The sequence below is a fragment of the Loxodonta africana genome, chromosome 8, assembly GCF_030014295.1.
Source record: "Loxodonta africana isolate mLoxAfr1 chromosome 8, mLoxAfr1.hap2, whole genome shotgun sequence".
Lineage (NCBI taxonomy): Eukaryota > Metazoa > Chordata > Mammalia > Proboscidea > Elephantidae > Loxodonta > Loxodonta africana.
In genome coordinates, this window is record NC_087349.1 from 56,962,387 (window position 1) to 56,988,225 (window position 25,839).

At 36.8% G+C, this 25,839-nt stretch overlaps 1 protein-coding gene across 12 annotated transcripts in view; it reads left to right on the top strand.

Moving 5' to 3' along the window:
• The window catches only part of DMTF1 (cyclin D binding myb like transcription factor 1), a 58,317-nt gene that overhangs the window by 20,010 nt on the left and 12,468 nt on the right, over positions 1-25,839 (top strand). For 11 of the 12 annotated variants that reach the window (XM_003407171.4, XM_023544464.2, XM_010587298.3 and 8 more), the window contains 9 exons: positions 534-628; positions 6,099-6,213; positions 10,578-10,654; positions 14,480-14,637; positions 15,991-16,023; positions 16,927-17,036; positions 19,202-19,430; positions 20,644-20,795; positions 22,056-22,265. In XM_003407171.4, the coding sequence (XP_003407219.1) occupies positions 534-628; positions 6,099-6,213; positions 10,578-10,654; positions 14,480-14,637; positions 15,991-16,023; positions 16,927-17,036; positions 19,202-19,430; positions 20,644-20,795; positions 22,056-22,265 (1,179 nt within the window). The remainder of the gene's footprint in view (positions 1-533; positions 629-6,098; positions 6,214-10,577; positions 10,655-14,479; positions 14,638-15,990; positions 16,024-16,926; positions 17,037-19,201; positions 19,431-20,643; positions 20,796-22,055; positions 22,266-25,839) is intronic. The other variant, XM_023544466.2, reaches the window with a different exon arrangement.

Below are 25,839 nucleotides of genomic sequence, written 5' to 3' on the forward strand. Positions count from 1 at the left end.
TGTAGCCATGCTGGCCTCCTTGCCATTTCCATGAATATACCAGACATGCCTCCTGTCTCTGAGAGTCTGTACTTGGCTTTCCTTTTTCTTGAAATGCTTTCCCCCAAGATGTCAGCATGGCTGGCTTCCTCATTGGGTTCCAAGTTTTGGTGACTTTTCTTGGCTTCCTATCTAAAATTTCAAACAGCCTCCCCCAATCTCAACACACTCCCTTGCTTGCTTTTTTTTTTTCTTCGTAGTACTTATTACAATATAGCATTTCTTGTTCATTTTGTGTCTTCGCCACAAGAAAGAATATAAGCTCCATGAAGGGAAGCTTTGTTTTGAGTTTGTTTTTTTCTCACTGCTTATTACCCAAAGTGTTGTATATAATACGTATACGATAAATATGTTTAACAGATGAATATATGTGTGGGAATGTATTGGCAAGGAGTGTGTTAAACAGTTAAATGATCACTTTTTTCCATAGATATTTTTAGATTAATTAGAACTTACTGTTGTTACTCTCGAGATGAATTTTTTCTTTCTTGAAGTTTCAGAGAATGATCAGAGCTTTGAGGTGACCATGACTGCAACCACTGAGGTAGCAGATGATGAGATTACTGAAGGAACTGTAACGCAGATCCAGGTATAGTAAGTCTTTTTATTGGGCACAGGAGGGTTATCTTTTACGCATAGATGAGGTGATAATGATGAGAACATGTCTTCTCTAACATAAAAAACACAAAATTAAGGTAAGACATTATTTGATTCAGGTTTCCAGTACCCACATACATAAGAGTGTCAGAATTGTAATGGTAGATTTTTTTTAAAAAGCCATTCCCTATAGGGTGGTTCACATGTGTTGAAATGAGATGATGCATGTGTTCCTTGTCTACATGTAGTGGTATCAGTTGAGCTGTTAGGTAACTTTAACTTTCATCTCACAGTAATACAAGATAGTTGACTGGAAGATAAAGCTTTTTAAGTTAAATTTTACCCAGTGGTTTTCTGTAGCAACTGATTTAGAAAGGCTACACACTCTGTGTTCTTATACGAATGGAAGCTATTCATTTCAAATAGATTTTAATTATAAGAGCTGTAGTTATGGTAGTATGGTTTCATTTGGTGCTTGTAGGACTACATACATTTTAGCTGTATGTTAAGAAGTCGGTTTATAATCAGGGTTTGCTGTTTTTCTTTTATGTAAGCTTATATAATTGTGTCATAATCAGCAGTTAAGTTACTTCTGCCAAAAGTAATCGTAATTTTTTGTTCTTTTAGATAACCTGAAGCTTAAATCTATTTTATTTATAAGTTTATCTTTGACTGATTACACCTTTATTTTTTAGTAGCTTGTACTTTTTGCTTCATCTCATCATTTAATAAAATATTTTTGAAGTAGACAGTAGAGACATTGTACCATGGTTTGTTTTCTGAAAGGGCTGGGGACATCGCAGGAATATGCACTGTGGATCTTTTGCAATAAGGAGCTTCAAAGTGATTCCACAATCACAGGATAACCAGAGGAATGAGTCTCTGATATGGCTCAGAAAGCTTTGAGCCAGGCTAGAGATCTCATAACCTCCCATTTGGATTTCAGTAGGTGATTTGGACTGAAATTAATTTTCCAGACCCCTTGAAGCACTAAAACATATCCTTCCTTCAAAATGGGGCTTGTCAGATTTATTCTAGATTCAAAGACTGTGTAGTCTCACTTCTGCTTTCCATTGTTCAGCACAGTAAAAAACTGTACATATGTGTGTGATTTGATTTATAACCTAATTATTGTAAGCAGTGGTGGTATTAGTTCTTACTATAAGACAAAGTATAGGATTATTTTATTTTTGTTATTGCCAAAGAGTCAATGAGTTATAATTGTTATTTAGCACCTTGGTTTATTACCACCATTTAAGTGAATGAAAAACTTTTAGTATTTCTAGTATATGTTTAATAAAATAAAATTAGGTTGTGAATGAAAGTCAGCTCAGTTAAAAGTTCAGAAATAGCCTGTCTCTTGCTCAATCCTTGAATGTCGAACCATTTACAGCTATTTGATAGAGTTAGATGGTTAACGTACCATCTCTTTCCAGTGATGGGCACTAGATTAAAGAATAATTCAAACCTAAAAGAATTTTCCAGTATAAACCTTTATGCTTGCAGTAGGTTTTTAGTGAGTTAAATATTTGTCTTTAGATTTTAGATACGAAACCCTGCAGCCAACTCTCAAAGGTTTCATTTAAAAAGCAACAGCGTACTAAATAAGGCCTGAGTAATTTTAAGAGATTGAATCCCTGATGGAGCAGGAGAAAAGTGGGATGCAGAGCTCAAATTCTAGTAAAAAGACCAGACTTAATGGTCTGACTGAGACTGGAGGGACCCCAGAGGTCATGGCCCCTGGACTCTTTGTTAGGCCAAAACTAAAAAAAGGCAACTCTTCAGACAAAGATTAGACTGGACTATTAGACATAAAATGATACTGGTAAGGAGTGTGCTCCTTAGCTCAAGTAGACACGTAAGACTATGTGGGCAACTCCTGTTCGGAGGTGAGATGAAAAGGGAGAAGGGGACGGGAGCTGGTTGAATGGACACGGGAACAGGGTAGAGAAGAGGAGTGTGCTATCATAGGGAAGCAGCTAGGGCCACATAACAATGCATGTGTAAGGTTTTGTATAAGAAATTGGCTTGAACTGTAAACTTTCACTTAAAGCACAATTTTTAAAAAAGGGAGGAAATAAAAAGCCAAAAAAGAGATTTATGAGTAAAGGAGTTGTCTTAGTTATTTAGTGCTGCTATAATAGAAATACCACAAGTGGATGGCTTTAACAAGCAGAAATTTATTCTCTCGAAGTTTAGGAGGCTAGAAGTCCGAATGCAGGGTGCAAGCTCCAGGAGAGGGCTTTCTGTCAGTTCTGCGGGAAGGTCCTTCTTGTCAGTCTTTCCATGGCCTACGAGTTCTTCAGTACAGGGACCCTGGATCCAAAGGATGCACTCCACTTGTGGCTCCTCTTATATGGTGGTAATGAGGTCCCTCTCCTCTCTATTCTCTCTGTTATATCTCAAAAGAGATTGACTCAAGATACAACCTAATTCTGTAGATTGAATCCTGCCTCATTAACATCATAGAGGTTTGGATTTACAACACATACGGTAATCACATCAGATCACAAAATGGCAGGCAACCACACAGTACTGGGAATCATGGCCTGGCCAACTTGAAACACATTTTTGGGGGACACAATTCAGTCCATAACAGGAGTTGTCATGGATTGAATTGGGTCCCCCCAAAACGTGTCAACTTGGGTAGGCCATGATTCCCAGTGTTATGGTGGTGGTTCTCCATTTTGTGATCTGATTATCCTCCATTTTGTGATGTGTTGTAAATCTTAGTCTCTATGTCTGTGGTTGTGGTCCCATTTGGGAGTGAGCTGTCCCTCAGTTAATGAGGCAGGATTAGGTCATGTTAATGAGGATTAGGTTATATTTATGTTAATGAAGCAGGATTAGGGTGGGATACATCTTGAGTTACCGTCCTGCAAAAGATAAAAGCAGAGAGAGAAGGACCTCATTCCCAACAAGAAAGAGCAGGGAGCAGAGCACATCCTTTGGACCTGGGCGGGGGAGGGGGGGTGGGGGGCGGGGGTCCCTGCCCTGAGAACCTTCTAGGCCCAGGGGAAGATTGATGCCAAGACACATGGAGATCTCCAAGGAATGTTGGGCCCAGAGATGTTGAAAGGAGACAGGGACCTTCCTCCAGATCCAACAGAGGGAGAAAGCCTTCCTCTAGAGCTGGTACTCTGAATTCTGACTTCCACCCTCCTAAACTGTGAGAGAGTAAATTTCTGTTTGTTAAAGCTATCCACTTGAGGTATTTCTGTTATAGCAGCACTAAATAACTAAGACAGGAGTAAAATATTGTAAATATTTATATGTTCATATGTAAGTATAAATAGTATAGTATATTTATATGTAGTATAGATAGATACTCTTATTAAACTTATCTGTTATTGATAGTATTGAATATTTGATGATTACTTACGTGTTTATCTTTATATGACTTAAGCAATAATGGTAACTCCCTCAGGAAAATTTGAGTCATAAGGTATTGTTTGCCCAAAGATAGCAGTTAATTAGCATGACAGGCTTATTTCTAAGGTTCATAGAGTGGGCTTTGCTATGTATTTAGATTCTCTTGAGAAATGACGATTTAATTCTCTTAATCAACTAATTTTAGAGTGGATCATCTAAGGAGACCATTTTCTACATCACAGCTCTTAAAAGTGGGTATTGTATGTGTTTTAGTTATCTAATGTTGCTATAACAGAAATACCACAAGTGGGTGGCTTTAATGAGTGGAAATTTATTTTCTCACAGTTTAGGATGCTAGAATTAAGGGTGCCTGCTCTAGGGGAAGGCTTTCTGTCTGTGTCTGCTCTGAAAGAAGGTCCTTGTCTCTTTTCAGTTTCTATTCCTAGGTTCCTTGGTGATCATGTGTCCTGTATCTTCCCCTGCATTTATGCACATTTGTTTGCTTCATCTGTTCTTTTATGTCCAAAAAGAGATTGAGATACACTATACTGCCTCGTTGACATAACAAAGACAACCCATTCCCAAATGGGATTGTAACCACAGTTATAGAGGTCAGGATTTACAACACGTATTTTTGAAGGACTCAGTTCAATCCGTAACGGTGTATATATCAAGGTTTTTTGATAGCTGTCTATTACCCATTACTGATTTATAATAGCTCAAAACTGTAACTTTCAAGTAGATCTCTTAGGACTTCAGATCTTAAAGAATCATGATCTTCAGCATATAAGGAGTCATAGACATCATCTAGTTTTCTCTCAATTATCAGGTTTCTAAAGGCTTCTTAACCTTAAAAAAAAAAAGTACATAAAAGTAGAGTTATAAACCTTTTCAGGATGGTTGCAGTGATTTCTAGCTTTTTGCCCATGGATTTAAAAAAAAAAGTATTTGAGATACAAATCATATTATCACAGTAGATGACAATAAAGATATGGTTCTTGTCATTGTGCTCTGGCTGTTCACTGACAGCGTAACTCTTTTCAAGGGAGATGGGTTTCAGTTATTTTTGAAATTGGAATTTCAGTTTATGCTTATTCAAGAAACAGTCCAGTCTTTCTTAGGAGTTAATCTCCAGCCAGTAATAAACTTAGTAGTTATCCAGTCTGAGACTGGACTGAGTTGAGTGGTCACTAGGCATATGGCTGTTCCTTATCTAGGCTCATACCTGAGATAGTAGTACTATTGCCAAGCCTTTCTTACTTACTGTAGCTCTCTTTAGGCTAAGACTAACGTCATTAAAAGAAGCTTTGCTCATACAGAATGTGTTAGATGAGGTATGTCTGTAATTGAAGATATTATATACCAGGTGATGGTTGCACAAATGTGACTACTGAATTGTACTGGAATTTTTGGCGTGTGAATTTTATATCAATAAAGACAGTAATATAATAATAATTACAAAGTCCTTCGAGAGGAAAATAACCTTCTCAAGGCTAGGAATCAGCTCCAGAGGGCAGGTTAAAACAAACAGATCCAGTAAACAATAAGCAGGCCATGATTTTGCAATACAGTAATGTCTTCTGGTTTAGCCTGTTACTCCTTTTAGTTTAGCAAGGGATTACATTACAGATGACTGTATCTTTGGACAACAGACTACTCCCTATGAGGATATAAGCTGATTATAAACTCAACTTTAGCATTTCCATGATTTTACCTGGAATGATTACAACTGTGTGAGCTTATTTTACATATTCGTATACAAATGTGGTTTTGGATTTCCTGTATTGATTTAAATACTTAAAGAAATTTTTAAGCCTATTTATATTCTATAAAATTGAAGCCACCGTGCAAAATTACATACTTAAATGAAGGTTGTATTTCGTTAAAGCACATAATTTTGTTTTTATACTATCACAGCAATGAAATATTTGTCGCTGTATATTGAATGTATTTTGATAATATCTGTTACAAATGAATTCCATTTTACTGTATTACAGTGTTACAATGCTTAGCATTACAAAAAAAAAAAAATCAATCCGATTGGGTATTCATTCAAGCTGGTATTCCTTTTTTACTTTTTCGCTTTCAAGATTCTACAGAATGAGCAACTAGATGAAATATCTTCCTTGGGTAATGAAGAAGTTTCAGCAGTTAGCCAAGCATGGTTTACAACTAAAGAAGATAAAGATTCTCTCACTAACAAAGGTGTGGTATACTGTGAATTTTCGTATGGGAATATAATGGATGTAGAAAGGATTTGTAGTCATCAGGGTCCTGATTTGGGCCCTTGTTCTTTCTGATTGAGTAGTCTTTGAACTTTTCTATATTGAATTAAAATCGGCTGTGAAACGAACATTTGTTTTTTAATAACTGTTATTTTTCGTTTATAAAATAAATTTTGTCTGGTTAAATTTTGAACTTTTAAATGGTAGCATTTAAAGGACAATATGTTGTTAGGTGCCATCCGTCATGTACGATAGAACCAAACACTGTCTGGTCGTGCGTCATCCTCACAATCATTGCTGTGTTTGAGTCCATTATTGAAGCCACTATGTCGGTCCATCTTGTTGAGGGTCTTTTTTTTGCTGAACGTCTGCTTTACCAAGCATGATGCCTTCCTCCAGGGATTGGTCCATCCTGGTAACATGTCCAAAATACGTGAGGCTCTCACCATGCTTGCTTTTAAGGAGCATTGTGGCTGTGTACTTCTTCTAATGAATGAACAGATTTGTTCATTCTTCTGTAAGTCTGTGGTATATTCAGTATTATTCACCAGTACCATAATTCAGATGCATCAGTTCTTCTTCTGTCTTTTTTACTCATTGTCCAGCTTTCACACGAATGTAAGGCAGTTAAAAATACTGTGGCTTGGGTCAGGCTCACCTTAGTCCTCAGAGTGACATCTTTACTTTTGAACACTTTAAAGAGGTCTTCTGCAGCAGATTTGCCCAGTGCAGTACATCATTTGATTTCTTAACTGCTGCTTCCAGGGGTGTTGATTGTGGAATCAAGTAAAATGAAATCCTTGACATCTGTAATATTTTCTGTTTATCATGATGCTGCTTATTGATCCAGTTGTGAGAATTTTTGTTTTCTTTATGTTGAGGCGTAATCCATATTGAAGTCTATAGACTTTGATCTTCATCAGTAAGTGCTTCAAGTACTCTTCTGTTTCAGCAAGCAAAGTTGTGTCATCTGCATATCGGAGGTTGTTAATGAGTCTTCCTCCATAGTCCAAATAGTCTGGCTCCAAATAGTTCGGCTTCTCGAATTATTTGCTCAGCATACAGATGGAATAAGTATGGTGAAAGGATACAACCTTGATGGACACCTTTTCTGATTTTAAACCACTCAGTATCCCCTTGCTCTGTTCAAGTGACTGCCTCTTGGTATACGTACAGGTTCCCCATGAGTACAATTAAGTGTTCTGGAATTCCCGTTCCTCGCACTGTTATCCATAATTTGTTCTGATCAACATAGTCAGATGCCTTTGCGTAGTCAGTAAATCACAGGTATACATCTTTCTGATATTCTCTGCTTTCAGCCAAGATCCATCAGACATCAGCAGTGATATCCCTCATTCCATGTCCTCTTCTGAATCTTGTTTGAATTTCTGTCAGCACCCTGTTGATATACTGCTGCAGCCACTTTTGAATGATCTTCAACAAAACTTTACTTGCATGTGATATAAATGATACTGTTTGATAATTTCCACATTCTTTTGAATCACCTTTCTTTGGAATGGACACAAATACGGATTTTTTTCAGTCAGTAGTCCAGGTAGCTGTCTTCCAAATTTCTTGGAACAGACAAGTGACCGCTTCCAGTGTTGCGTCCATTTGTTCAAACATCAGTTGGTATTCTATCAGTTCCTGGAGCCTTGTTTTTTTGCCAGTGCCTTCAGTGCAGCCTGTACCTCTTCAGTGCCATTGGTTCTTGATCATATGCTGTCTCCTGAAATGGTTGAACATCAACCAGTTTCTTTTTGGTACAGTGACTCCCATCTTCTTTTGATGCTTCCTGTGTTGTTCAATATTTTGCCCATAGAATCCTTCAGAATTGCAACTCGAGGGTTGAATCTCTTCTTCAGTTCTTTTAGCCTGAGAAATGCCAAGCATGTTCTTCCCTTTTTTGTTTTCTAACTCTAGGTCTTTGTCTGCACGTTTCATCGTGATACTTAACTTTGTTTTCTTGACCTGCCCTTTGAAATCTTCTGTTCATATCTTCCATTTGCTTTAGCTGCTGTACATTCAAGAGCAAGTTTCAGAGCCTCTTCTAACATCCGTTTTGGCCTTTTCTTTCTGTCTTTTTAATGACCTTTGCTTTCTTCATCCATGATGTCCTTGATGTCATCCCATAACTCATCTGGTCTTTGGTCATTAGTGTTCAGTGTTTCAAATCTATTCTTGAGATGATCTCTAAATTTAGGTGGGATATACTCAAGGTGATACTTTGGCTCTCCTGAGCTTGTTTTTTCTTCGACTTCAGCTTGAACTTGGATATGAGCCTTTGATGATCTGTTCCTCAGTCCTCCCCGGCCTTATCCTGACTGATGGATGATATTGAGGCTCTCCATCGTCTCTTTCCACAGTTGTAGTCGATTTGATTACTGTGTATTCCATCTAGCGAGGTTCACATGTATAGTCGCTGTTCATGTTGTTGAAAAGGTATTTGCAACGAATAAGTCATGGCCTTGCAAAATTGTCACATGATCTCTGTCATCATTTCTGTCAACAAGGCCATATTTTCCAACTGCTAATCCTTTTTGCTTCCAACTTTCACATTCCAATTACCAGTAATTAATTATCAATGTATCCTACTTCCACGTTTTATCAATTTCAGACTATAGAGGTTGGTTAAAATCCTCAGTTTCTTCAGTTTTGGCCTTAGTGGTTGGTGTGTAAATTTGAATAAAACTTACATTAACTGGTCTTCCTTGTAGGTATATGAATATTATCCTATCACTGGTAGCCTTGTACTTCAGGATAGATCTTGAAATGTTCTTTTTGATGATGAATGCAACATCATCCCTCTTTAATTTGTCATTCCCAGCGTAGTAGACTGTATGATTCAAAATGGCCAGTACCAGTCCATTTCAGTTTACTAATGCCTAGCATATCAATCTTTACGTGTTCCATTTCACTTTTGATGACTTCCAAATTTTCCTAGATTCGTATTTAGTCCTAGATTTGTATTTAGTACATTCCACGTTCTGACTGTTAATGGATGTTTACAGCTATTTCTTCTCATGTAGAGTCATGCCACTTCAGCAAATGAAGGGCTGAAAAGCTTGACTTCATCCACGTCATTAAGGTTGACTCTCATTTGAGGAGCCAGCTCTTCCCCAGTCATATTTTTGAGTGCCTTTCAACCTGTGGTATCCATCTTCCTGTCACACTATCGGACAACATTCCGCTGCAATTCATAATGTTTTCACTGACCAGTTTTTTTGGAAGTAGATCACCATGTCTTTCTTCCTAGAAGTCTTAGTCTGGAAGCTTTGCTGAAACCTGTCCACCATGGGTGACCCTGTTGGTATTTGAAATACTGGTGACATAGCTTCTAGCATCACAGTGACACACAAGCCACCACCGCCCCCCTCCCAGGCCCCAGTGCCGTCGAGTCAATTCTGACTCATAGCTACCCTATAGGACAGAGTAGAACTGCCCCATAGAGTTTCCAAGGAGCACCTGGCGGATTCAAACTGCCAACCCTTTGGTTAGCAGCCGTAGCACTTAACCACTACGGCACCAGGGTTTCCAAGCCACCACATCCAAAACCCAGTGCCATCGAGTCGATTCCAACTCATAGTGACACTGTAGGACAGAGTAGAACTGCCCCACAGAGTTTCCAAGGAGGGCCTGGCAGATTCAAACTGCAGACTCTTTGGTTAGCAGCCGTAGGACTTAACCACTACGCCACCAGGGCTTCCAAGCCACCACAGTACGACAAAAAAAAGGCAGTATAGTTGCTTCTTATAGGTGCAGGATATCAAGACATTGGACAGTTTTCAAGGGTCAACTAACTTTGGTCTGATACAACAGCTTAGAGACAAAAAGTAGCATAGTGTGTATGGATTGCTAGAGAAGCTGCTGTGAAAAATGTGGGGGTTGTATTTATGCCACTCTGAAGTAAGGAAATGAAACAGAAGTAAGTAAATTGAATCTATTCAGGTACTGTACAGTAGAATGCTCTTGGGAATATATTCACTTGGTGTCCAGTATTTTGTTTACCTTGCACTAGAATCTCTTTTGTATGTTTCTTTTGCCTATAAAACTTATTTGTTATGGAAGAAATGTTTATTGTAAGTTTCTTAAATGCTAAAAGGATAAGAGGAAGTAATACTTTTTGAATCTTTTAATTACCATGTCTTTATTTAGTAGGGTCAAATGTATTTTTACTTAAACATCAGAGGTTACAAAAGTGAGTTTACCTGGGGAGCTTTCAGATGAACGAGAAATTAGCTCCATTTTCTTACCACAGATAATTTAATTACAAAGCAAATCTTTAGTATTTTATTCCTCTAAAGGAATAACAGTTTCTATAACATCACTTGTCTTGTTTTAAAGGACATAAATGGAAGCAGGGGATGTGGTCCAAGGAAGAAATTGATATTTTGATGAGCAATATCGAACGCTATTTGAAGGTATTTTATGGCATGTTTTTTGTATTTCACTAATTTGTTCACTGCCAATTGTAAAAATACCAAAGTAGCATATTGTATATACTTATTGGGAGCTTTTCTTTTGCAAGGGTAGATTGGTTAATATATTGAGCTTAATAATTCTAAGGTATATGGTTATAATTCAGTAATATTTTTAAACAAATTTTTGCATTCTCAATCTAAAATAGCTTTATTCCTTTAGTTTACCACTCTGAAGTTTAGACAGAATCTCTAATCTTGATAGCCTTGAAAAGCCCTGTCCATCCCTTTAACGTAGTCATATTCAAATAATGCATGTTTGAAATGTAGATGGGGGAGTACAATATTTATTTAACCATTCTCCTAGTGTTTGGTGTTTACATTGTTTCCAGTTCCTCACTATTGCAAATGTACTGCTGCCATGTGTGCATTCTTAAACTTAATTTTAAGCTGCACCCTTTCCAAACTGAGCTTTGTAAACTGTGAAGAGTTAAAAACTTTAATTCTTTGTTAATGAATAAAGATTCTTCTCATCAAGCTTGTTGTTTTAAGAGAAACAAATTCAGTGACCTTTGAAACTTTATTCAGAATTTATCCATTGGTCACATACTTTAAAGCTGGAGAAATGCTATGGGTTTAGATAAGGCATAATCAAGTGTTAAGAATAATGTTTTGAGAATGAAGAAGTTGGTTTCTTATCTAGGAGGTTGGAGTAGATGGTCTCCAAGGATTCTTCCAGTTTAATGATTAGAGGGCAGGAACATGACTAGAATTCAGCATGTTTTAGATGACTATTTGAGTGGACCAGGTGAGAGGTGGACTTGAACTGCAGTGATGGAAACAGAATCGGCAGGAAAAGGACAGATAAGCAAGGACTTCATAAGGAAGCCTAGTGACTGGATGTTGGGGAAGAAAGAAAAGGAAGAGTTAGAATAACTTAAGAGTTTTTATTTTGAGTGATTGGGAGAATGATGATAGGATTGGCAGAAATAGGAGATGTCCAAAAGATGCACTGATCTCAGAAAAAGATAGTTTGATTTTGAGTTTTGACCATGGTTTTTATTATATGGTGCTCTCCTAAGAACATCTTAGAGCCATTTTTAAAATTTAAAAAGCCTCAATTAGTTAAACATCATATATTCCATATTTCGGGTAAAAAGGTAAATGAAACTAAGAAGCCAAAAAAAAAAAAAGTCACCTCGCAACAGTGTCTTGCATAAAGGTGCTCAGCAAATATTTAGGTTTGATCACTTACGGAGTTGAAACTGCTTATAAACAAAAGAACTTCAGAAAAGATTCTGAACTTCAAAAACTTTTTAAAGTGATTTTCATACATTGAGAAGTATATAAAATGCACACCAATGTAATTTCACCTGTTTTTTAAGTTTATGTAAATCAATCCTCTGAGGTGTTCTTCTGTAACTTCTTTTGCTCAACATTATGATTTTGAGATTCATCTGTTGATTTGTTTAGCTATATTTTATTGTGCAGATACACCACAAATGATCCATTCCATAGTTAATAGTCATTTTGGTTCTTTTTAGTTTTTTTGCTATTAATTTGTACAAATCTGGCATATGTGAAATGATATCTCATTGTGGTTATAATTTGTATTCCTCTGATTGTGTATTTTTATATGTTTATTGGCCATCTGTATTTCCTATTTGAAATTCCTGTTTATGTCATTTGCCAATTTTTTCTTTGGAGCTTTTTGTCTTTTTCTTAAACTTTTATAGACGTTTTTAATGTATGCAGTATACAATGGTTTAGCGGTTATTTGTGTTACACATCTTTTCCCCAGCTCAATGGCCTGTATTTTTCTTCTCTTTAGGTTTCATTTGATGAACAGAGATTCTTAATTTTATGTTTTGCACACTTAAGAAATTCTCGCTTGCCCCAAGAGCATAGGATATTCTCTTATGTTTTATGGAGTTAGTATCTTAAGAGAGTTTTATAGTTTTGCCCTTTCCGCTGGTGTTTTTTCCTCTATAGGGTGTGAGAGGTGTGGTTTCACTTTTATCTCTTTCTGTGTGAATTACAATTGTCCCAGCATTGTTTATAGAATGTCATTTTTTTCTCCCAGTCAACAGTATCCATTCTGTCGTAAATCAGGCTTCCACAGATTTGTTCCTAGACTTTGTACCCAGGTTTTATTAGTTGAACCCTGCACCAGCATATCAATGTCTTCAAAGTTCCAGTATCTGATGGGGCAAATCGTCATGAACGTCCTGGCTGTTCTTGGCCCTTTCTCTTTCCATATAAATTCAGAATTCACTTGCAGAGAATAAAATCCCTATTGGGATTTTGATTGGAATTCCATTGAGTCTGTACATGAATTTGGGAAGAACTAACATATTTACAGTATTTGTATTGAAGAACATGGTATACAGCTCTCCATTTTAATTAGTTCCTCCTTAATAACTTTTGATAAAATTTTGTTTTTTCCCACAAAAGACTTACATGACCTGCCTGAGATTTATATTTAATGCTTTTAATGTTGATTGTATTGTAAATAACTCTTTAAAATTACATTTTAGGAGTTTTATATAGAAATGCGGGTAACTTTTGTATATTGATTTTTGTATCCAGCAGCCTTGCTAGATGCTCTTTTTTAAATCGAATCGTTTTTCCATAGATTTTTGGGTTTTCTATATCATCTGCAAATGATTGTTTTTTTCCCATCTTTATACTTTTTATATATTTGTCTTTTATCAGGTTAAGATAGTGTCCTCTTCTCCTAATTTGCTGAGAGCCTTATCATGTATGAATGTTCAATTTTATGACTGCTTTTTCCACATCTATTGAGGTTTTACAATTTTTTCCATAAATCTACTTATGTGATTAATTATGTTAATCTTTTTTCTGAAATTAACAAAAAGATTTGTATCCCTGTGATAAACTCACTTTGTGCAGTGATCTGTTAACTTTTTTTATATTGCTGGGCTTAGTGTGCTAAAAGGTTTTTAGGACTTCAGATTTATGTTAATAAATGAGCTTGGCCTGAAAATTCCTTTCTCAAACTCTTCTTGTCTGGTTTTGGTATTGAGCTTATGATAGCCTGATAAAATGAGTGGGAAAGTGTCCCAACTTCTTCTTTACTCTTACAGTAGTTTAAAATCAGAGTTTGGTGTCTCTGGACTGTTTGGCAGGACTTACCTGTAAAGCCATCAGGGCCTGGTGTTTTCTTTGTGAAAAAATTTTTAGTAACTGATTACATTTTTTTAATAGTTTGTGCCTATTAGATTTTCTATCTTTTCCTGAGTCAGCTTTGGTAAGTTGACTTTTTGTAGGTATTTATTCATTTTATTTGTTCTCAAATTTATTAGCCATAAAATTGTTCATAATGTTCTTTTACTACCTGTTCAATCTCTGCAGCATCTCTAGTTAAGCAAAGCATTTTTCATTTCTAATTTTTTTTTTTCCAGAGGTTTATCTTTCCAAATTTATTAACCTTAATGGATCTTTTCAAAGAACCAAATTTTGGCTTTAAATATCCTTTATTTATTTGATTACTGATTCTGTTAATTTTGTTCTTAGGATTTTCTTCTACTTCCGTTAGGTTTATGTAATTTTTTATAATTTTACAAAGTTGACAGAACTTGAATTTATTGAATTTGTTTATTTTTGTAACATTTAAGTATCACTGTATTATTATCTCTTGTAACATTTTAAAGTTTATATTTGACTTTATTAATGAATTAGAAATACATTATTTTTCTAAATGCCATTGATGAACTTTAAAATTAAAAAAAAAACTTTAAAAGTATATTATATGTCCATATGCATTTTATCAGAAATCCCTAAATCAAAGAAATGTAACCCATTTAGGCACGTGGAATAAAAGATGCTACAGAAATCATCTTTGAGATGTCAAAAGACGAAAGAAAAGATTTCTACAGGACTATAGCATGGGGTCTGAACCGGCCTTTGTTTGCAGTTTATAGAAGAGTGCTTCGCATGTATGATGACAGAAACCATGTGGGAAAGTATGAAAACTCATAGTGCTGCATGTTTTCATGTAATTAGGGGAAATTTTTACAGAACTGTCATTGTTTTTAATAGAGTTGTGATCAAGGCCTTAGAGTCAGCTATGAATTACTGTTGAGTTATGTTAATATTTTTATCTTATCCTCCAGGTCCATCCATGTTGTGAATCTGGTGTAATCTCAATATACTAAGGCCTCTTTTAGAATTTAGAATCTAAACTCCCTTATATTGATTAGGTTTAAGACCTGTCTTACTTAAGATGACATTGTCTGCTTTGCAGTAAAATAACATTATAAAAAGTATAGTAGTACTTAGGATTTAGGAAACGTGAAAAGAATGCTAAATTGCTAAGTTTATTGTAACATTTCCTCTTCATTTTTGTAGTATAGCATTTCTTAGATCAGTGATTTTTTTTTTTAATTAACTAAAATCAGTGGAAAATAACTACATTTCTGGAAACTGCATGAAATTCTATTATAGGCACCATTTATGGAAAGGCATCATTAAGATTCTACAGTGCGTTATGTGGTGTTACTGAATATTCTTAATTCCTATTTGGGAATTTTAGTTAGAGTAGTATGGCTGAGTAGATGTTGTCAAGTTACTGGTGCTGCTTTTCCTCTAGCTCTCTTCAGAAGCCTGCTAACGAGTGCACATTTAAAGTCTGAAGGGAATTAAATTATGTTTTTATAGCAGTGCAAAATGAGAAATGAAGGAAAAAAAGTAGAGCATGAATGACTTGCTAACTATTCGTAAGATTTCCATGCAGCACAGATGGCTACAAAAGTGAACCACACTTTCGTAATTATTAAATCGGCATTCTTAAAAAGAACACTTCATTGGCTGTATTGAGTACTTGCTCACTGAAGAGTATTTATGTTAGAACAAGAATTTGTCAGATACCCATGGTACGGTAAAGAAAGTGAAGAGAATTTTAAAATTTTTCAGTGCTTTGAGAGAATTTACCATAGGAGATTTTCTTTTTAGCTCTGGCTAAAAAGTCTTCAGGAATAGCTGTGATTTTAGAGTACCCTAACCTAATTTTGAAAGAAGGAAGAGTTAAGCAGCATAGAAGCAAATACATTTGTTTTAAATGTTGAATTTCCTAGAGAAAATTGTATGGTGCTTACCTTTACAAGACTAAATATATTTGCTGTCTTTTTTTTTTTTTTAAAGCTTTAATTTTTCATCTTGTTAATCCACTTTAAAATGACATTGGCTACTTTAAAAATATTATCAATTTGCTGAGTCTGAGTGACTTTTGGCTTTCTAAGTGAAATACTGGTTTTTATTAAAATTTTTAGCATTCCTTGTACTAATTTGTCTTTTTAAAAATTTCTCTAAATTTCTAGGTATACACCCGAAGAAATTGAAAAGCTCAAGGAGTAAGTTTTAAATTTTTTCATTAATTCTGATTTTTTTTAATGTCTTTTTTCTTTTTTTTTTTTAAGTTTTACTTTGAATATTTCAGGTGATTTTTGGCAGACTGGTATAATTTAATCCTGCTGTTCATTAAGCATAACTGATTTTCTGTCATACAAGGACCTTATCAGACCCATACCCGTACAGAATAGCCATCCCATAATGCATAAATTTAGTCTCCTCCTATTTGTCAGTTACCATATTCTTCCTTAGACATATAAAACAGGCTCCAGAAGAGATTAAGTGATCGTTTTTGGTGGCCTGAAGACTAAACTGGGGGGACTTATGTACCAGGACTAGAGCCAGGGCTGTGCTACGTGGTGTCATTTAGAATGGTGACTTAGCAAATGTTTCACTGAATGTCTGGGCTCACTTACCTCCTGGTAAAGGCTGTTGAATCTTGGGAAATACAGTTTGCTTCATTGAGTTAGGGCCATAAAGCATGGCCTAATGGAATGAAAAAAATTGAAGGTAGATCCTGTCTGTTATGATAAGGACCTGTGAAACCTGTTCAGATGTCTGAAGAAGAGCTTGTTAGGAGCGTGCTCAAAAGGGAAAAATCTGGGGCTTGCCTGGGAGATTGTGTCAATAACCTGAGGGGAAATTTGGTCTTTTTTGAACACATATCCAAGTTATTTATTTCTTCTCTGACCCAGGAAAAAGGCAATTGCTGCCTGTTTTTTTTTCACCCACAGACAAATGTGGACCTCAAAAAAGGCCACACTTTCAAACTTTGGCTCTCAAAGTATTGCTGCCCACAACTTCCAAACCAGTCAAATGGGAAGAAGAAGAATGAAGAATAAATGATGAAATTAGAAGGGAGAAAACAGTTGAACCAAATGCTGATTGGCAGACTCTTGTTTTAGGCTCCGGATAAAGCATGGCAATGACTGGGCAACAATAGGGGCGGCGCTAGGAAGAAGTGCGTCTTCGGTCAAAGATCGGTGCCGACTGATGAAGGATACTTGCAACACAGGTACTGTGAGTGCTACTGGTGGTACTTTCTTACCAGCATTTGAGCCTCTTGCCATTCAGATACCTGCCTTCTGTTCTGGAAAGAAATCTGTTATTTTATTTTCAAGTCTTACTTTTTCTTGAAACTCAACAGGCCCAACTAATCTTTCAGTTTTGTGCTTTTGCATAAGGTGGCATTGTTTACAGGGTCACAACATCTCAGTTCCAAAAGGATTTAGGTCTATCATGTTTCAGTTCAATAGCAGTTGAAAACTGTTCCAGTCGGGAAACATAGAGGACGTAATGTTAATTTAGGCTCATTTAATGGCAGCTTTTCAGTTTGTGTTTATGAAAAACTTTAGTTCTAGGCATGTCCCAACTTAGAGGCTATGTTCCAAAGGCCTGTATGTATTTTGCATATTCCAAACTCAGTATATTTTTGTATGGAAAAAATACTATTATTGATATTTCAGTACCTAGGGCAAACCGCAAATGCCTGTTTAGCTCTAAATGTGCGTAAATGCACTGATAATACTATTAAATACAGTCTTTGCGACAACACCATATTTAGGGTCTGCCACTAACTGTCACTTAACCTTTCTGGGCCTCAGTTCGCTCTGAAAAATTCAGAGGTATGAACAGAAGATCTCATAGTTCCGTTTTAGCCCTAATGTCCTACAAAGGATCCACAATCTGTGCTCAGTCTTTCGGTAAGAAAAATAATTCTCAAGTTTAGCTTGGGCTTATAGGAATATATCTTTTATACCTCTTCTCCCTCTCCCCTCCTCAACTCTGTTAACATGAAATCAGGAATGTTTCCTGCTTAACCCCTCCATCATTTCCACCTGCAAGGCAATGAGAACATAAATTCCACTAAGTCTGCTGTTCTGTGACATGGCCAGCTTAATGAATGAAACAGGGTGGGAGCTTTAGATTAGGATGAATCCAGAAATTCATGTAAGATACTGTGAGTACAGAACTGCTCTTGTTACCATAATTTGGAAGACTGCTGAGTCATTCCCCCATGGCCAGCCTGAGGGGGAATGGCTCAGCATTCTTCCAGGTTATGCTAACAACTGTAGCTCTGTACACACAGCATCTTACATCAACCTCCAGATACATCCTAATCTAAAGCTTTCATCTTATTTCCTTCGTTAAGCTGGCCTTAATGCTTGAACGCTGCCTGCTTCCTTTCCATGTTGCTACATATTGGTTCTGATCAGGAGTTCTCTCCTGTGTGCCTCCCCATGAAATAGCACAGTCCCAGGCTTTCCCTTCGTTTCATATTCTGCTAGAAGAGCAGAACTTTGTCTTGAATCCTCAGTATCCAGAACTGTGCCTAACATGTAGACATTCAAAAAGTATTTGTTGAATGAATGAATAAATCCGTGAAGCAAGCACATAGTCTTTTTTTAATTTTCTAAAAGTTTTTAGCTACCAGTAACATAATGGAAGCAGAAAAAGAGAGGGTAAAAAAGGTTCTCTTTTTCCTTTGTGATTTTCTGCTCAAGTCCCCTAAGAAAAAGACAAGAGAGGAACAGTTGCTGCTGTTAGTGGGTTTGTGGGCTCAGAAAGACTTGGAATAAAAATATGTATGAATACCAGTCTCATACTTTACTAATATTTTATTGTGGTAGCTCGGACTTGGGATAATGGGGAAAGGAGAGGGTATAAACCTAGCGTTTATTAAGATGGGTGGGATCCCATAAGTGTTACCCTACCTTGTCCTTCATTGTACATTTCCTATAAATAATGACCTTTATTTGACTTACTGTACTTCTGCAGAGCAGGGAATCTTAGGTGTGAGTAAGGAAAATGCATGAGTTCTTATGTCCTTCACACCATCATTAAAGCTTTTTCTCACTTAGCTGTTTATATATAAAGGACTCAGTGAAACTTAAAAGTACATGATTCTTTACAGTTATGTTTCGGGTATTTTTCTTAAAAGAGTCAGTCAGTGCTTTTTCTTAGGATCTTATATTTTCTTTTGTACCAAGAAACTTACTAGGCTAGTGAAATGCAACTGTTCTTGTAGGTGTATGTGGTTTCTCACCACAGGGTTCATTCACAAATAAACTCTTAGTACTACTGGGTATTTCTGTCAGTTCTTAGAAATACAGGACTGAATTTAATTTGCAAAAGGAGAAGAAGGTGGCACTGGTAGTCTGGATGATTTCCTTCTTTCAGGGAAGTGGACAGAAGAGGAAGAAAAGAGACTTGCAGAGGTGGTTCATGAATTGACAAGCACTGAGCCAGGTGACACAGTCACACAGGGTGTGTCTTGGGCAGCTGTGGCTGAACGAGTGGGTACCCGCTCAGAAAAGCAGTGTCGTTCTAAATGGCTCAACTACCTGAACTGGAAACAGAGCGGGGGTACTGAGTGGACCAAGGAAGATGAAATCAGTCTCATCGTCAGGTTTGTGTCTTAAATTTCTTAATGACAGAAGCTCCTTAATTGCTGTGAATGTCTTGATTGACTTTCCTCTTCGTTTCCCTAAATTGCTGATGTCTGAAAAACATCCTTTCCATAGACACCCACTGCTGCGTAAGATCCTAAGTATTTCATATTGAGCTCTTTTTGTTTTGTGTTTGTTCCTTTTTAGTGGATTTAGTGCTCGTGCAAAGTACCAGATTGAAGGCGTGGAGACTGAAGTCCTCTCTATATCCACAGAACAGGTACGGCACAGGCAGCGGCAGTGCAGCTTTTCCACTGTCCCACCAATGTGCCTCAGTCCTAGCCTAGGGGGAACGCATTTAGAGTAAGAGGGTTATTCAGTCTCCAAGCCCTTCAATCCATGGCTACTATGCTAAGACTGCCAGGAAGGGGGCTCAGTCTAGTTACCCCACCCCTTCAAACTAGATCAAATCATATACTTCCGTTTCATACAGATTCAAAAATAGTTTTAAGATAATAAACTCAAGGTTATTTTTTGAAGTAGTTGATTTACCCATCAAAGCTCAGCGACTCAGATGGGCGAAAATACCAGCAAGAAATTACTTAAGACACTGAATAGAAGCTGTCATTGTGGCTACTCATTACTGAAAATCCAAGTCAACATGACAGTTAAAACTAGAAAACAAGTGGACTTCTAAAACCCCAAATTTAGTTGTACTATTGTTTTGGTTGCTGCTAGAATTTTTTTTTTTTTAATCATTTTGGTTTGAATTTTGTTTTTAACATAGTTTGTTTCAACTAATCATCTTTATAAATAGTTCATTTTTAAATATTTTTATTCATTTTATAAATGGAAAAGCTCAGATCTAGGAAAGAACTGACTTAGTAAAGGCCACACTGTGAAACTGCAGAACACTCTACAACTAAACCTCGTCTTATGCTATGCTAACCTTCAGTTCTCCTCCCTTTCCTTCACAGTGCTTCACCTGATTCTGACCATTTACAGTTCAGCCCATTGGTTGTATCTTTAATAAAAAGCTGTTGCTGGTGTTAACTCTTAGCTCTGGAAGCGGGTCTGCACTCCAGGAATCCTTTCCCATGCAGCTTAACAACAGCATCTCATTGGCATAACCTGCCAATTCCCTTTATAGCTGTGCCACTATCTGTAGTCAGAGGAGGGTTATTATGGTGAAATAAATCAACATCTAACAGATGCTTGTTTTATAACCTGTAGGATAGCAGAACTTGACGTAGCTGATGAGAATGACATAAACTGGGATCTCCTAGCTGAGGGATGGAGCAGTGTCCGTTCACCCCAGTGGCTTCGAAGTAAATGGTGGACCATCAAAAGGCAGATTGCAAACCATAAGGATGTGTCTTTCCCTGGTAATGTATTATCTGCTCTTTAAGTCCTTCCTTTCCCTTGCCATACTTAACCTTTCAAGAGTTAGATTTCGGAAGTTCTTTACCTCAGCTAAAGAGATAATAGTAGATTTTTACCTTAGAGCTCTGTCCTGTTTCTTTGAGTAACCCTATATTTTGTTCCATAGAGAAGAGATGATGTGATTTGTAATTCCCAAAGCATCTAAGATGAAAATAAACATATTTACACACAATTTTTATACCTTCACATAAACTATGAAGAGGAAATAAATTTTACGTACATATTCTCATTCTACACAAAGGTGTATTTCTGAAAACATGTTTAATTCCATTTTATGGGTTGAAAAATAACTGGGTTTATTATTTAACGAAATTCTGTGGTGATTTATTTCATAGAACAAAAGATTCTCAATCCTATTTGTTTTGTAAATTCAGAGATCCTAAATTGAATTCGCTTGAAGTGAGGCATAGCATACTTTCACTTCATTGTCTGTTTTACACTTCTAGGCACTAAACTGAGTTGCACGGTCTGTTTAATTTAGGCTATCAGATTCATTCCCTTTATTGTAATGCTCTAAATTCCATTTTTCCAAACGAAAATAAGCACCAAGGAACTTTATCCTGACAAAAATGTGATTTTTTTTTTAATAAAACATTCAGCTTATAAATTTATAAATCTGACGTTAAAACCAGAAAAGTGAATGAATACTGATGCAGCTTGAATCTACCTCAATCACAGCATAAACTAAGAGGATTAGTGTAGCTTATCATAAATAGTAGACTAGGGCAAAGTCTAGAGTTAGCCTCTCTATGCAAGAACTTGATGTGGTTGCATGTTAGTATTTGGAAAAGATCAGCTGCTATCTCTGATCTTGTGAGTAGACCCACAGCCAACTGATTAAGCTACTTGGAGTTGCCAGTATTCTTCTTACATAGTAATTTTATCAAGAAGCGTAGAACATAGAAAATGTCTTATTTCCATGTTCTTTACAATGTCTGTTTTTTTGTGTGTGTATAATAAATCAGATAGAACACTAACATCTTAAAATTTTTAAATTTGTCATGACGGGTAACATCTCCAAAAAATTTCAGGGTAAGCTGTGGTTTCAAAGTATTTTAATTGTTACTTTGATAAGATAGTATATCTGGTATTACAATTATTTATTCCAAATACTTTCCCTCTTTACCCCCCACCTCCCATGCTGCTTAGATGGTGGTCTGTTGGAGAATCAATGTTCTTTTTGTCTACCCATCTCCCTTCAGTCTTAATAAAAGGTCTTAAACAGTTACATGAGAACCAAAAAAACAACCCAGCGCTTGTGGAGAATAAATCAGGATCTGGAGTTGCAAATAGTAGTTCCAACTCCAGCGTACAGCATGTTCAGATCAGAGTCGCCCGCTTGGAAGAAAATACAGCTCTTTCTCCAAGCCCCATGACAGCACTGCAGATTCCAGTCCAGATCACGCATGTTTGTAAGTGCCTGAACCACAAACTCCTTGCTATTTATTGATATAAAACCTACATGATTTTGTTGATGACTCTGGCGCTTTTTCTTCTTCTAGAATGTTGATAAAAATTTACTGAAGTTAATGAGTTAAAGGAGATCTATGCTATCTTATGTTTAGCTCAATTAATATTTCCCCAAAGAAGGGGTGTCAGGACTCATAATCAGCTGTCCAAAGCTACGATAAACTATCTTACTTTCTAGATTTGTGAAGAATTAATGATTAATATAAAACTACCCAAAATACAGTCCATCAGTCAAGTTTATAAAGTGGCAGGTAATTTATATTAATTCACCAGAATCACCAGAATTCTGGTGAATTAGTATAAATGCTTTGTTCAGGTTGAAAACGATTTTCTTCAGGGAGAAAAGGCCACTTTCTTATGGGAAACTGTTATTACCCCTCTGTTTTCCTTAGCCTCTTTGTGCTTAATGAGATTATTAGAACCCAGCAATTGTTATAAGGAGAGAAATTTTTTTTTTCTAATATCTAAGTCACACTGATCTTTCTACTGTTTTTTCCATTGATCTTAATTATAGTATTAGAAAAGAGAATGAAATTCTAAGATCCATGTTATTCTTCACTTACCTTTATCTCACATTTTTCTGTCTACATGTTGCTATTTGCCTGTGGAAAAGTCGTTGCCCAAGTGTATACCAGTCACTGTGTGTTACTCTTGGTTGGGCTATTATTGGCATTTGGGGCAGTACAGTTCTTTGTTTGCAGGACTGTCCTGCAGATTACACCAGTGTTCAGTGTCCCTTGACCTTACCCACAAAATCTCAGTAGTGCTCTCCAGTCATTATGACAACCAGAAAGGCTGCCATACATTTCCAAATGCAGCCTGTGACATGCTACTGCTGCCCCTGGTTGGGAATCATGGAGTCACCTATTGGTGTAATTAACAGTACTTATCTGTATATGCAATGGCTGTCAAAGTACCTTAGAGAAATTTAATCATGCCTTATTCTCAGAGTTCTGATATGAGTTTGGTTATTTGCTTTATTTTTCTACCAGTGTAATAAAGCATGCAGAATTTGTTTTCTTTGGCCCTACTTGTTTCTGTTCTATCATTAAAGAATTGCAAAGCACTGAAATTCCTAGTCCAAATAAATATGAGAGTTATTCTTGGCTCTTGGTGAACTAACCGATTGTGCACTGGAGAATGTTAGAGTTTTCCTTGACTATTGGGTAGATAGACAGACATGTTGGGAAGATAGCGAACATTTTATAAATGATACTTATTCATCATTCACAGCATCAGTCATTTAACTTTTAAATACTATCTAGATTTTTTTTTTTTTTTAATCTAGAATAATTTTATTTCTTCCATCAAGAAATGAGAATAGCTCCATAGACACATCCAGACTCCCTGAGGGACCAGATTACTGGGCTGAGGGCTGTGGGGACCATGGTACTGGGGAACATCTAGCTCAATTGGCATAACATAATTTATAAAGAAAATGTTCTACATTCTACTTTGGTGAGTAGTGTCTGGGGTCTTAAAAGCCTGTAAGTGGCCATCTAAGATACTCCACTGGTCTCACCCCTCCGGGAGCAAGGGAGAATGAAGAAAACTAAAGACACAAGGGAAAGATTAGTCCAAAGGACTAATGGACCACAACTACCACAACCTCCACCAGACTGAGTCCAGTACAACTAGATGGTACCTGGCTACCACCACTGACTGCTCTGACAGGGATTATAATAGAGGGTCCCAGACAGAGCTTGAGAAAAATGTAGAACAAAATTCTAACTCACAAAGAAGAAGACCAGACTGGAGAAGCCATGAGAGTATGGCCCTCAAGCACCCTTTTAACTCAGTAATGAAGTCACTCCTGAGGTTCACCCTTCAACCAAAGATTAGATAGGCCCATAAAACAAAACGAGACTAAAGGGGCACACCAGCCCAGGGGCAAGGACTAGATGGCAAGAGGGGACAGGAAAGCGGGTAAGAGGAAACCCAAGGTCAAGAAGGGAGAGTGTTGACAAGTCATAGGGTTGTTAACCAATGTCATAAAACAATACATGCACTAACGGCTTGATGAGAAGCTAGTTTGTTCCGTAAACCTTCATCTAAAGTACAATTTAAAAAAATAATAAATGGGAATAGAGTGTAAGAGTTTTACAGCCCACTCATGATTCTTAGCATTCTGGCTAAAATCTCTGTGTCTTCTTTTAGGTCAGGGGTCAGCAAACTTTCTCAGGCCAGGTTGGTCTTTCTAGAGTATCATTTAGTTTTGTTTTTTGCTTTTATAACAACTCTTTATAAACAGAAGAAAAAAAAACCTCATCCTTAGCCTTAGCCACATTTGTCCACTGCATAGTTTACTCACCTGTGATTTAGGTTATTAATCTGGAATCACATTGAATTATTCTGGGTTAGGTCTTAAGAATCCATCAAATAGTAAGAGAAATAACATGAATCAAGTGCATTTCTATTGCTAAGGGTATCATATTCCTTTCAAGTAACTGAGAAGTGCTGTACTCAGAATATAATAACAATGAACACTGCACATTAAAAGTCCACTGGAAATCATTTTTCATGAGTTTACTACAGGTGCCACTGAAAACACCAATTCAGATTTCTTCTCAGTTCTGTATAACCTTGAGCAGACGCTGTTAAGTCTAAGCCTCAGTTGACACATCTATAAAAAGAGATTATACCATCTGATCTCTGAGGTGCTGTTCAGTCTCCCAAGTTGGTTTTTTTTTAAATAACTCTATTTTATGTGTACCAGATGTAATCTTTATGGTGAGCCCTGGTGGCATGATGGTTAAGAGCTTGGCTGCTAACCAAAAGGTTGGCAGTTTAAATCCACCAGCTGCTACTTGGGAACTCTATGGGGCAGTTCTACTCTGCCCTATAGGATTGCTGTGAGTTGTAATCAATTGAACAGCAATGGGTTTTTTTTTTTTTTTTTTTCCCCTGGTAAATGTTTTTAAAAGTGCTTTTGATCCTCAGAACAACGATATAAGGGAGGTAGGCAGGAAAGGTAAAATCTCTGAACTTTAGCTTGGATTAAATTATCTGCCCAGGTTTACATCGCTAGGAAGCGATGTCGCTAGAACTAAAACCCAGTGTTTTGGTATCCGCAAACCAGGCATCTATATTGTTTACCAGAATATCCATGAAAGTTATTTTTTACCAAGTTCCTGTCCCTTTGCAGGTTAGTCTTAGTGCGTCCCTCTTATTTCCTAATGTTAGATTTTATAAACTATACCAGGGGTTGGCAAATCTTTTCTGAAAGGGCCAGATATTAAATATTTTAGGGTTTATAAGCCATGTAGTCTCTGTCAGAACCACTCAGTTGAACCATTGTAGTGTGAGAACAGCCATAGAAAGTACATAAATGAACGGGCATGGCTGCATTGGAGTAATACTTTATTATTTTTTTTTTAAAGTGTGCTGGATTTGGCTTGTGGAGGCATAGTTTGCAGACTCCTGATCCCTGTCAAAACCCAAACCAAACCCACTGCCGTTGAGTCGATTCCGACTCATAGCGACCCTATAGAACAGAGTAGAACTGCCCCATAGAGT